The 12,268-nt window shown below is 47.3% G+C and overlaps 2 protein-coding genes across 3 annotated transcripts; both read left to right on the top strand.

Moving 5' to 3' along the window:
• The first annotated feature begins 55 nt into the window (after positions 1 to 55).
• On the top strand, positions 56 to 2,912 carry LOC6601103 (GA-binding protein subunit beta-1). 2 transcript variants are annotated; one of them, XM_026991630.1, is made up of 9 exons: positions 56 to 221; positions 276 to 629; positions 684 to 896; positions 1,046 to 1,066; positions 1,235 to 1,352; positions 1,414 to 1,751; positions 1,817 to 1,911; positions 1,988 to 2,057; positions 2,184 to 2,912. In XM_026991630.1, exons 1-9 carry the CDS (start codon positions 114 to 116, stop codon positions 2,646 to 2,648), a joined length of 1,782 nt encoding a protein of 593 aa, XP_026847431.1. In that variant the 5' UTR covers positions 56 to 113; the 3' UTR covers positions 2,649 to 2,912. The 2 variants fall into 2 exon arrangements, with proteins under 2 accessions (XP_026847431.1, XP_002026068.1); XM_002026032.2 differs by lacking the exon at positions 1,046 to 1,066 and having other exon boundaries at positions 2,184 to 2,648.
• A 271-nt stretch (positions 2,913 to 3,183) lies between these two features.
• Positions 3,184 to 7,224, top strand: LOC6601102 (ATP-dependent RNA helicase DDX54). The gene is made up of 6 exons (XM_002026031.2): positions 3,184 to 3,200; positions 3,265 to 3,814; positions 3,888 to 4,642; positions 4,703 to 4,978; positions 5,040 to 6,038; positions 7,026 to 7,224. The coding sequence occupies exons 1-5, from the start codon at positions 3,198 to 3,200 to the stop codon at positions 6,018 to 6,020; spliced, it is 2,565 nt and encodes an 854-aa protein (XP_002026067.1). The 5' UTR covers positions 3,184 to 3,197; the 3' UTR covers positions 6,021 to 6,038; positions 7,026 to 7,224.
• The last annotated feature ends 5,044 nt before the right edge of the window (positions 7,225 to 12,268 follow it).

Genomic DNA, 12,268 nt, shown 5'->3' on the forward strand with positions numbered 1-12,268 from the left:
AAACATAAACATTTCTTTTTGTCGGGGCGATTGGCTTATTTTATCAGAAAATCAGCTTGCAGGTATGCTTACTAAGAGGTTCATCGTGCTGCTGAAAGTGTTTGCATGCTAAAATGCAGAGCCAAGGCGGCCCCAGCAAGGTTGTCGCTACACTCCGAGCGGATGGAAATGTGTATCCAATGGATCCCACTGAGCATTCCAACTTGCTTCACTACGAAATTGTAAGTAGCAAGAGTATCATATCGAGGCTAAATTAACGTTTTTTGGTTGTCTAGCGGACCGAAGGGGAACACCAACTAAAGAAGGGCAATGGGTCTGGAACATCAACTGTTGTTGACCTGGGAAAGCAACTGCTTCAATGCGCAAGGGACAGCGATGTGACTGGCGTCAAAACGACGCTTGCACATGGAGCCCCCTTTGCCTCCGACTGGCTGGGAATGTCCGCTCTGCACTTTGCTGCCATGAACAATCAACTGGAAATCTGTGAAATACTTCTACAGGGCGGCATCAATATGGACGCCAAAACAAAGGTGGACAGAACGCCTCTGCATTTAGCCTGCTACTACGGCCACGAGCGAGTAGTCAGATTATTGTTGGCGCTCAAGTGCAGCGTCAATTCTCGAGACATGGTAAGAAACGAGTTTTACCATGATTCAATAACGTGACTATGTCCCATCGCACAGCTTCGAATGACGCCGCTTCATTGGGCTGTGGAGAAGAAGCACAAAACCATTGTGCGAATGTTACTAAAATGCCAGGCGGATGTGTCGCTAGTTTCGAAATTCGGCAAGACCCCAATTGCATTGGCCGTGTACACTGAACAGGCGGATGTATTGGCGGAACTGGAGGCGGCGCGGCAGGCCCAGGCCAGTCGAAAGTTTAACGAAGAAACGGAGGTGAGTGCCAAACAGAGTTTTGTGTGTGTGTATGTGTGTGTGTGTACAGGATACTCTTAGTTTCCGTTAGTCCCTAGTTTTTACGCTTACTTATCAACTTATCCATATACGATTTCTCACTACCGACGAATGCGATAAACCGATTCCAGCGGCAGACACATAAAAGCAGAGTATGTACCTCAAATATTCCATATTTGGTTGCTACAAAATTGCTCCAAGCTCCGAAATGTCCCGTCCCATAATACCCCACACTTTGGACTGTAGAGAATTAACAAACACCCAATGAATGCCAGTCAGAAGGCTAACTATTAATATTATGTATTATATTTGATTCGTAGAAGGAAACCAGTGAGGCGGTCAATTCAATAATGAACGAGCCCGGGGACACCAAAAGGAGTGAAGATACAGAAATGTCAGTCGAAGAAAGAATGGATGTCCTGGAAAACCTCCGCGGCCGTAAGTAAAACATTATTAATTAAATCAGAAAAAATGTAGCAACCAAGTTGTCCTTTTGCAGACACTAACGTGTTGGGCAACTCGGCATTGAACATGCTCAAGACCCACGGCATTGCAGACATGATGCAGGAGAACGACGACGACGCCTCCAAGGAAATGTTGAATACGGCACTGCAAAACGGTCGACAGCTCGTGCTCTCCGAAGGAGGCCGTATGCTGTTGCACGAAACAAAGTCGAGCATAAACATCAAGCAATATGTGAATGGAAGTGCCAGCAAAAACCCAAATGTGGGTCTTCGTCTCACACCCAATAACTCGCCCCCCCAGAAGATTCGGATGAATGTCATCAAGCAAAAGGAGCCAGCATCGTCCAATCCGCCTGGGGTGTCCAAGAACAAGGTAGACAGACCCATGTGGTGGTTCCCTCTACGTAACACCATTACTGACGTTCTTTTTCTAAGCAGAACATACGCATAATCTCGTTGACTGATTTTAAGAAACTTTGCGGGACGGACAATCAGGCAAAGTCCTTACAGAAAATACCCGCATCATTGGCAAGGTAGGCCGGCATCCTCGGTAGTTGCCAGCAGCCTGTCTAATCGTGTTTATTTTTCATCTTCTATACATGGTCAAAGCTCTGGAATGGTACGTCAGCTCCCCGATGGCACCAAACTGGTGAACATGCGTCAGCTTCAGTCTCGTCAGGTTTGTGGTGGCGTTGTTTTGGTTTTCTATTGCTAAGATTAGTTTGGTTTAATTTCTCCTAAGCGCCGCTATGCTTGAATGTACGAAAGTAAAACTCATCATGGTCATCATCTTGTCTACTTTTAGCTGAAACTTCCATCCGTTCCGAGAACCCTGGAACCCAGCATGCTGGATGAGCAGCAGCAGCTGCTGAACGACATTATTTCCCCATCGTCCCAGCAGGCCCCCGCGGCGAGTCCCGCTACGGCGAGCACGCTGAGGGGCCAAGTGGGCACCGTGCAGACAATACAGCTGCGTCCATCCCCAGCACGTGGAGCTGCCCTCGGGACAACAAGCAACGGAGTTGCCAGCAAGGCTGTGGGCAACGTAGCAAAGCTCGGCGCAAAGGGCGCTAATGTAATGCCGCTGCTGACTTCTTCTGAAATTTGTCGGCAACTGCACGATCTTCGACGGCAGAACGAGGAATTGCGCCGGCGGGTGGATTCCTTTCACCGAGAAAAGGAGCAAATGCTGAAACGCATTGACCGCTTGGAGCAGCTTGTGTTCATTCGCGAATCGGAGGCAGAAATCGATTATTTAGGTGACTTGTAGTTAGGACCTAGAATAAACTTCTATGTAAATAGCGGATAGCACTAGTGCATACCACCGGAGGGAACTTTTTATTTAATATGTCACTATATTGACTGCTGGCGCACGTATCGGCGTACAGTTTTCTAATGAAGGAGCTCAACAGTTAAGTTTTAAGTTTTAAGAATAGTTTATCAAGCTAATCAGCTAAGTTTAAGTTCAGTTGCTAAACACAAATTGTTTGAGCGGTTTCATAACATTTTCTAACAGATTTGTATTAATATGAAACATTTTTGTTTTACTGCTGGCTGTGGCTGGGTATTGAGGGCAGATTGAGGCCGTGGCGGAGGACACACGACACCCGAGACATTCCTTTGGTGTTCAGGGGAACGAATGTCGACAACACCTGCAAGATCATAAAGAAGTCTGCACTGCATTTAGTCGAATTATTTAAATGTGTACCCGAAAATTAAATCTAGCGTCGACAAATATCGAGTGTAGTACGACATTCGTGAATCGATATAGTATCGATATAGCTGTATCGATAACCCATCCGTTGCACGTGTAGGCAAAATGGTAAGGAGAATGGAAATAAATAAAAATTGCACGACAATGAAATTGAGCTGTTCTCTTCCGACAGGGTAAAAAGCAATCAGATGAGATACCTGGTTTTCCTTCGTTGGACAACGATGCGGGTGGCGGTGGACGGGGCGACGACATCCTCAAGAGTAAACCCAAATCAAAGAAAAGCGGCGGGTTTCAGTCCATGGGTCTGGGCTTTGAACTAATCAAAGGCATCACAAAGCGCGGCTACAAAGTGCCTACGCCTATTCAAAGGAAGACCATTCCACTCATCTTGGAGGGACGAGATGTTGTCGCCATGGCCAAAACTGGCTCTGGCAAAACAGCGTGCTTCTTGATACCTCTGTTCGAGAAGCTTCAGCGTCGCGATCCAACAAAGGGCGCTCGCGCCTTGATACTATCGCCCACTCGGGAGTTGGCAGTGCAAACATACAAGTTTATCAAGGAACTGGGTCGTTTTATGGAGCTGAAGACCATTCTGGTACTCGGTGGCGACTCAATGGACTCGCAGTTCTCGGCTATCCACACATGCCCGGATGTTATTGTCGCCACGCCGGGCCGTTTCCTCCATCTGTGCGTTGAAATGGACCTAAAGTTAAACTCCATAGGTCAGTATTTGGGCCCCCTGCTTGTGTGCAAATGCATAACGCCAATAACCAATGTCTACCTTCATCTTTGCAGATTATGTAGTGTTTGATGAAGCCGATCGCCTCTTTGAAATGGGCTTCGGCGAGCAGTTGAATGAAACGCTGCATCGACTGCCTGCTACACGCCAAATGGTTATGTTCTCCGCTACGCTGCCCAAGCTATTAGTGGACTTTGCACGCGCCGGATTAAACGATCCAGTCCTCATACGCTTGGATGTGGAGTCAAAACTGCCAGACGCATTGGCCTTAAAGTTTCTACATTGCCGGCCCGATGACCGCTACACAGCCCTCGTGGTTCTGCTCAAATATGTTATCCCCAAGGAGTCGCAAACCGTTGTGTTTGCCGGCACACAGCATCACGTTGAACTGATTTCCTTTATACTCGGGGAAGCTGGCATCTCCAACACATCCGTCTACTCCAGCCTGGACCCAGCTGCGCGTAAGATCAACACGGCCAAGTTTGTGAACAAAAAGGTTTCGGTACTGATAGTCACCGACGTGGCGGCGCGCGGAATAGACATACCAAGCCTGGACTATGTGGTCAACCTTCACTTTCCGGGAAAGCCCAAGCTCTTTGTGCACCGTGTGGGACGATGTGCCCGAGCGGGACGTACTGGCACCGCGTATTCCATATTCTCCACCGATGACACTGCCCACTTGCTGGACCTGCACTTGTTCCTCAATAGGCCCTTCAATATCCACGACAGCTCCACCATGGGCACCATTCCACAAGACCTGCTGGAGGAGGAGCATCTGAGCGTGAACGAGATAAAGAAGAGTCACCATATAGTAAGTAGTTATACGAGTGGTTCTGCACATTATTCATGGCTTTTCTCTTGTTCTGTTTAGGCCGGAGTATTACGCACCAGCGAGAATGCCTACAAGAAGTACTTGAGCTCGCGTCCAGTGGCCTCAACAGATGCGAACGCGCGCGTCAAGAAGATTAAATTCTATGCACTAAAGCCCCTGGAGGATTTCTTCACCGCTGCTCCCGCGCTCGCCCAAGCCGCCGAGGTCAATGGCCAGTCGAGTGAGTCTCGGGAAGAGGTGGCTGCTGCCGAGCGCAAGTTGCAGGAGGACAAGCACGACATACTGGTCAAAATGCGCAACTTTAGGCCGTGTGGAGTATGATAGCCCCCATTATTTTCCCAGCAAACACTCTAATTTCTTCGATTATTTGTTGCAGACCGTTTTCGAGCTCAACTGCACACAGAAGTCCACTCAATTCGTTGTGATGAAGACAAAGCGCTCAGAGCACGCGGAGGTCATCAAAAAGTTCCGACAGCAGCGCGCTGACGAGGATGTTGACGAGGCTCAAAGGGACGCTGAAATACAGGAGCCAAGCACAGCCAGAATGGACACCGCCGATGAAGAGGCCATTAGTAGTACATTTAACAAGGTCGTGGCGCCGAAGCGACGTCTGCACATGGATGACCTGTACAAAGAGAAGCCAAAGAGGAAGAAGCGCAGTGCCAACACCAAGGACGCAGAGCATTACGTGCCCTATCAGTCGGCCGACAAGCACACCGAGGATGGTCTGGCCATCAACACGTTCGAGCGACAAGCACAGAATGCCGAGTTCTCGGTTGTGGATCGCAACTCTGCACAAGACGCGAAGCACAAGCCCGGGCTGAAGAAATGGGACCGCATCAAGAAGAAAATGGTGTCCGTGCAGGATCCCCGGGCCAACAAAATTCGCACCGAATCTGGCGCTTGGATTCCTGCTTCCTTCAAGACGGGTCGCTACACGGATTGGAAGGAGAAGTCCAAGATCGAGGAGCAGGTGGAGCGTGAGACCGCTGGCAACGATGAGGACAGCCGCAAGCCGTTGAGCCATGCCCAGCGCTACCCAGTCAGCCGACATGCGCGCCACAATGTGAAGGTGGAGCTTAAAAAACGAATGGGTGGCCCCGACAAGGAGCTGCGTCGACCCGAGCAAATCGTCAAGTCCCGCATGCGCCTCGAGCTCATCAAGAAGCGCAACGAAGATAACGCAGAGCGAAAAGCGGAGAACCGCAAGCGCAGCATGAGGAAGGATCAAAGACCTCGAGCTCAAGCAACTGGTGGAGGAAGAGGTGGAGGTGGAGGCCGAGGAGGCGGTGGCGGTGGCGGTAGAGGAGGAGGTAAAGGTGGACGTGGAGGTGGAGGCGGCAGAAAGCGGAAGTAGAGATGCCTTTAATGTCCGGTGAGTACGAGTCTGCCTTGTTCGCAACTAATCTAAGGTAAATTCAAGCCAAGAGTCTCGGAGCGAAGGAATGCAGCCCATGAAATCGTTACGTGCCGTATGGTGGCCTCAAAACGTGTACTTTCGGAGTACATCGGTTGGCTGGTGGTGATCCGTTGTCTGTCAGGGAAACCCATTAGCACGCGTTCCGAAAGCCATTTCCATTCCGGATAGCTGATACACAGCTGAAAGACGAAGGCAATGCGCAGGCGTGGCGAATGCTTCACATCACATTTCACTCGAAATTAATGAAGTGTTAGGAACATAGGGGATATAGGCGAGGACTTTGCTTGGGTGGCGAAACACCTAGAAGCTCGAGCTGTTCAATATTCGGGGTACATGGAGGCAAAAGTGGAATTTAAATTGAGTAGCTAACCATCCCCTGGCTGGCTGCCTCTACTAGAACATGACCCAAATAGGACTTGGCACAATGAGCGCGCCCGACCTATGTGCGTGCCGCAGGAATGCGTCACGGGGTGTGTTCACCACGTGCAGGCCAGCGATTCGGGGAAGGGCGCACCCCTTGTCCGATGACACGCACATCCTGTGCGGCGTGGCCCAAGTAAACACACTCTGCACCCCATGACCCTCACGCTCCTGCGTACCGCTTTTGTTTATTCATCCTTTTGAAAGTCGGCCATCAGCCATCTCTAGAGAGACAGACAGATCCTCAAACCGGGCTGCCGCCCGCAGAATGAGCCCAGAGTCACGCAAAAGAGGCAATCATTCGGATCTCTAATCCAGCCAATCAATTAACCTTCGTCTAGGATACCATACCATCATCGGGGAGGAGCTGCTGCTGCTGCGTGCCGCCTTGTTCCGTGGCTCCATTGAATTTGTGTATATAAACAGCTTGAGATCGGGGTCCCCCTGCTCCCTGCTCCCTGCTCTTTTCTCAGGGGGTAAACCAGCACTAAATCCGTCTTTTGTTTTCTTTATGCTCCACAGAGATCCTCAACGACGCTGCCCGAAGGCGCGCCTCTCTAGAAAGGGAAGGTACTACATTATTAATCCCCACTACCCGGACAAGGCACTCAAAATATTTGTTCAATAAGATTGGGCGTCACACCCGTGTTCGGGCATTCGCCCGCTGCTTTTTGTATTTCGAAAACGTTTGATAAAAATACACTATGAGATGTGTGAAGTACGACATCTTTGAAGTGCGGTTAGGGTGGCTATGGGGAATGCCATAGCAGGGCTACAGGCTTGGGGAATGGGGAATGGGGGACAGGGAGTGGGACTGGGACTGGGGATAGTGGCATGCCATAAACAAATTCTCAATTTCGATCTGGAACACTCATCTGGAGGAAGCTCAACTCGAGCAGCAGAAGCGGCAGCAGCAGGCATCTTCGTTGGAAGACTCACGTTGCCGAAAATAGCATGACAGCGCATATGGGGCATGTGGCAGATGGTCCCCATCCCAGTCCATTCCATCCATGGACCGTGGGATTCCCCCTGGGTCCACAGTGCATTCCATGGTTGCTGATGCACCATCCGAATGTGGCACAGGAATGAGTTTTGGTGCATGTGCATTTGCGTGGGGCAACACCCGTTCGTTTAACTGCCGCCACTTCATTTTCGCAGTTGCTGCCTCGAGGGGATGCTTAAAATAGAACCAATACATATGTCCCCAACTACATACCCACCTCCAGCCCCTTGGTGGTGGGTGCCACAGGACTTCAGCAGATATGCAATTGCGTGGATGCACATTCGAAATGCAACATTCAACGTCTATTTGGGCTGTGCCGCAGAGCCAGGGCCAAACCGAGGAGAGTGAGACAGAGCAGATCCATTCGGATGAATGAAATTTTTGTGCTCTGAAGTATTTTGTATGTTTTTTGTTTGCCACACGGGGCAGCCACTTGAAGCGTGCTGCTGATCTGATGCCGGCAGCTATTTGGAAACCGACTTCGCTCTTGACGCTCTTGAACTGTCAAAGAGGCGGTGCCCATGGCACACATGTTTACAATCAGAAATCACTTGGCAGCCGCCAACCCACCCGCTGGAAAGTGTGAAAAGTTCCATGCTCGTTCCGTACAAACCTTGCAGCTAAAGTATATACATATCATATGTATTGTGTATCGGAGATGCACGTATGCAGGGCCAAGTGCATTTCGAGAGTCAGTCTCGTTTGGCATTCGGCCCGCGGCTACGCTGCCCCCCTTTGGCTCTAGTCGAACTCGACTCCCAGCTCAATTATCGGGTGAACAGTAAGTGCCAGCCGGCATTCCTGTGACGTGTCTAAATATATACGATTCAGGGACTGTGGAGCCCACTCGGCATTGCCCAGACCTTGGCCCAGCAGCAGGAATATGCAGGCCAAAACCCGGCCCCAGGGTGGACCATGCAAAGGCCTGAGTTATGGTTTGGTTTCATCGAATTCCTGCCATCCAAATCCAACAAAAATGTCTGAACTGATTTCCTATGAGCGCCCTATCGCCTTCCCCCACCACAGAGCTCAGTCATCCGCAATCAGAGCCCCACTCCCGCATCCCAATGCCGCCACAGCATTCCATTCCGCACTCCGATGTGTGAACAAGCAACCAGAACAGTTGAAGTATTATTAAAAATCCATAGCCCCAAAGCCACACAGTGTTCTGTCGCCCCTGTCTCCCCCTCGGTACGCGGAGCATGAGTTTTCCACGCCATTCCGCTTCATTCAGTGTGCGGTGTGCCAAATTTCTGTGTGAAGTTCGGATTCGAGTGGATATGTCTGCCTTAAGTCCGCCGATGCCTCGAGATCCAGTCCAGCTGGAGCAGCGTGCGGGTGGGCGGGGGTGCAGGCGTGCCGAATTTAAGGGGTTTGTTCTCTGTTGCAACCCCTAGCGAGTGCGTTGAAGCCATTTGGGGGAACGGAACAGCTGGAGGAGGGGGAGCCAGCACTGGGCACCAGATGACAGACATCTTGTTGCGACGATGGTATCAGAGAAAAGTCAATTCAATCAAATAAATGAGGCGGACAATCGGGAACTGGGGGAGCGTCCAATTGCAGCGGCATGTAGCACAATTTACATCGAGAGATACCCTCTTACTTGACGACTCATTCTGTCGACCAATTTACAGATTGTTGAACTCACGCAAGGCCCAGCCAGGCAGCCAGCCAGAGCAGAGCACAGCAGTCCATCTAGGGCCTAATCTACGCCTCGCCTCAAGATCTTTTCTGCATGTGTATGTGTGCGTGTGTGCACATGTGTGTGTGTTTGTGCATGTTTCTAATTTGAGCTGCCCAGACAATTGCAGACAATTTACTGAAGAATGCGTCTAAGCGTCACTTAAAAACGCATTATTCAATTTATGCCATCCATCCAACAGATCTACCAGATCCACCACCAGATGCAAACGAAAGCGGAAAATCGGTGCAAGATGCAGATGCAATAATGTCTGAAAGCTGTACGACTATTTCTCAAGAAAATTCGACCCTAGAGCTCCACAGAAGAATGAAGATTAGGCTTTACATACATATATGTATTCACATGCATTGGTAGAATTCAAATTAGTCATTGATTTTCAAACCATGACATTTTGGCGCGCAGCTCTAGCTGCTCTTTTCGAATCGGTTATTGGCCCTCTTCGCTTTTTTTGAATCGGTATGAAGTGGTAGCAACAGTGAGTCTTAATATTCGCCGCATTCAATTTGCATGGACCAGCCTCATTTGGCGAGAAATTAGCTATATTCTGCAGAATAGGAGGAATCTACAAAAAGAATTTAAAAACTATATCCGGTTTGGTTGGTTGTTATCATCGGTTTATTTCTGAGGGTCAAACGGCCACACTGCTGCTCATGCATGCAACGAAAAAATGAGTCGGAAGAACATCGTTTTGAATGGGATATGGAAAGGGGTATGGACAGGAGGCAAAAACAGCCAAAGGCCTTTACGAACCACACCTCGGCGAGTGTGAGGACAATATACCTTGAAGACACAATTTGAATTTTGTTTTTAAAGGTATATAAGGGTGTATTTTACCTAGTATGCACTGAATTTTCTAAGCCGTTTTTCCCGTTGTCCATACCATCTATTTCCTCCCATTGTTGAGAATATGTGTGGCTACCATGCATTTGCCATGTAATAAATTAATGCTGCTCAAAATGTTATCATTTCCGTGCATCATTTATTCTAATGGATTGCATTTAAATCCTTGTCGCCCATTGAATTTCAAATATTTTCTACTTGGCGCTATAGTTTGATGGGACGTGTTCTCTTTTTTTTTGGGAATTGCTCTCTATGTGGTGGGAAATCCTCTCTTCATGGAGGGATTTTTCGTCGGAACCATGCTCATTACACACCCTTAAGATTTTTACCGTTGGCAACATTCATTTTGTATGGGCCAGACTCATGTGCCGAGAAATGAGCAACATTCTGCATACCCTGGGAGAAATGGATATTATAGAATTGTGGAAATGTTTGTCATCTGTTTCCAATTTATGTACATATAAACTAGTCAGTCTCTACTTTAAAGCTATCACAACGAAATTTTGCAGCTTGTTCTCTTATTACAGAGACCAAGAATTGGTATCGGGATTAGGATATGTGTACACGAAACTGATCAAATGCATGAATACGTCTAAAACATATCAATTCAAGAAAATTTCTTTATTAATTCCTTTTTAAAAACTGTTTGGAAATAGGGTATATAAATGCCCATACTCCAGTTGACAAGCAACAAGTCTTCAAATACCAGCAACATGTAAGAAATTACGACATTCCATACTCACTTACCTTGCCACTGTTCTGTTGTTGAACTTTTTTGCTTAAACCTTGTTTTCTACACTATACAATAAAAAGATTACTTAAAAGTAAGCAATCTGGTAGAAAATTTATTCATCAATGGCATAAAATTATGTGGGCAGAGCTGGGAGTCTTAGTTAGCCAGCATTATTCAACGGAATATCAAAATTGAGCACTAGCACCGATTACTCATTTGCTTGACCTTTATCGCTAAAACCGTTTCTTAAACCAAATTCTATAGAAAGGAGTAATCAAAACTAACATGTCCTGAAGAAAATTGATCTAGCAATTGGATAAAATTATGTGTTCAGGTATGGAAGTCTTAGCTAGCTAGTAATATCAAATCGAATATCAAAATCAAAGAATATGGTTTCCAATACTCGATGAAGAACGATTAACCCATTGTAGACCAGGGGGTATTTTAAAATACCACTGAAAATAATAATATTTTAATAATTTTGGCGCATTTCAGGTGAAAGATATCATGGATATTTTCGTTGTCGGGAAAGAGGAAGAATCAAGGATACAAGAAGAATATACAAATAGTAATTTTTTCGGCTGTTTTATTCAAGCTGCTGAGCTGTTTAAATATAGGGGGGTTAAGTGGGTTAAGCTCGTTTTTCATCGGACCAACGAATGTCAAAACTTCCACTTTTTTTGAACCGAGCGGTTGCTGCGCGTGTCGTTTTGAAGTAAATAACACTAAATTAATATATAGAGAGCAGTTTTGAACCTTTTTTTTTTGCTCCGGCTGTACGTTCGGGCGTTTTTAGCCAATACAAGAAAAGAAACAAATTTATGATATGTTCCGTGCCTGTGTATTTTCCAGCGGGAAAATTTTATAAACTCGTGGTCGGTGGTGTTTTTTTTTTACCAACATTAAAAATTGTTCATGGAAATGGGAAAATAAAAATATGAATTGTGGATTGTTGTGTCTCTTGTGCTTGCTAGTGCCCGCAGAAATTAATGTGGTATACACATAAAACAAACAAGATTATTGAAGTAATCGCGACTACTTGTATTCCCTTGTATACACACTGTTTTGGGCGCGTCTCTTTTTTTTTTTTTGTTCCTTCGTCCGTGTGTGTTCGCTTGTGTCTTGTTCGTTCAAGTAGCTGCTTATGTGTTTATGTTCTAAAAAGCAACAAAGATATGTTGAATTAAGCAATATGTGGATCAAATATTGAAACAAGTGTCGCCAAATTGTGATTTTCTCGTTGAGTTTTCGCTGTCGTTGTCGCTTGCACATACAAACCCATACACCCACAAAACACACACACACACATACTCGTGCAGCAATACCGAAACGAGATTTTGCAAGTCGCGTCCGTGTAGTTGTGCCGTGGCTGTAGTTGTAGTTGTAGCCGTAGCTGTGGTTGCTTGTGCAACTACAACATTCAATTGTTTACTGCTGGGCATAGCTGGCTTCGCAGAAACCAAACCGAAAAGAGTAGAGTGCAGGCA

Source organism: Drosophila persimilis, unplaced genomic scaffold, assembly GCF_003286085.1.
Source record: "Drosophila persimilis strain 14011-0111.01,24,50 unplaced genomic scaffold, DperRS2 tig00000676-arrow-arrow-pilon, whole genome shotgun sequence".
NCBI classification, from domain to species: Eukaryota; Metazoa; Arthropoda; class Insecta; order Diptera; family Drosophilidae; genus Drosophila; species Drosophila persimilis.

Bases quoted from the DNA above. Each gene is read 5' to 3' on its own strand.
- LOC6601103 (XM_026991630.1), top strand. From the start codon at position 114: ATGCAGAGCCAAGGCGGCCCCAGCAAGGTTGTCGCTACACTCCGAGCG. The intron at 1,067-1,234 runs GTATGTACCTCA...TTTGATTCGTAG, and splicing joins GGCAGACACATAAAAGCAGA to AAGGAAACCAGTGAGGCGGT. The intron at 1,353-1,413 runs GTAAGTAAAACA...GTCCTTTTGCAG, and splicing joins CCTGGAAAACCTCCGCGGCC to ACACTAACGTGTTGGGCAAC.
- LOC6601102 (XM_002026031.2), top strand. The intron at 3,815-3,887 runs GTCAGTATTTGG...TCATCTTTGCAG, and splicing joins CCTAAAGTTAAACTCCATAG to ATTATGTAGTGTTTGATGAA. The intron at 4,643-4,702 runs GTAAGTAGTTAT...TGTTCTGTTTAG, and splicing joins TAAAGAAGAGTCACCATATA to GCCGGAGTATTACGCACCAG.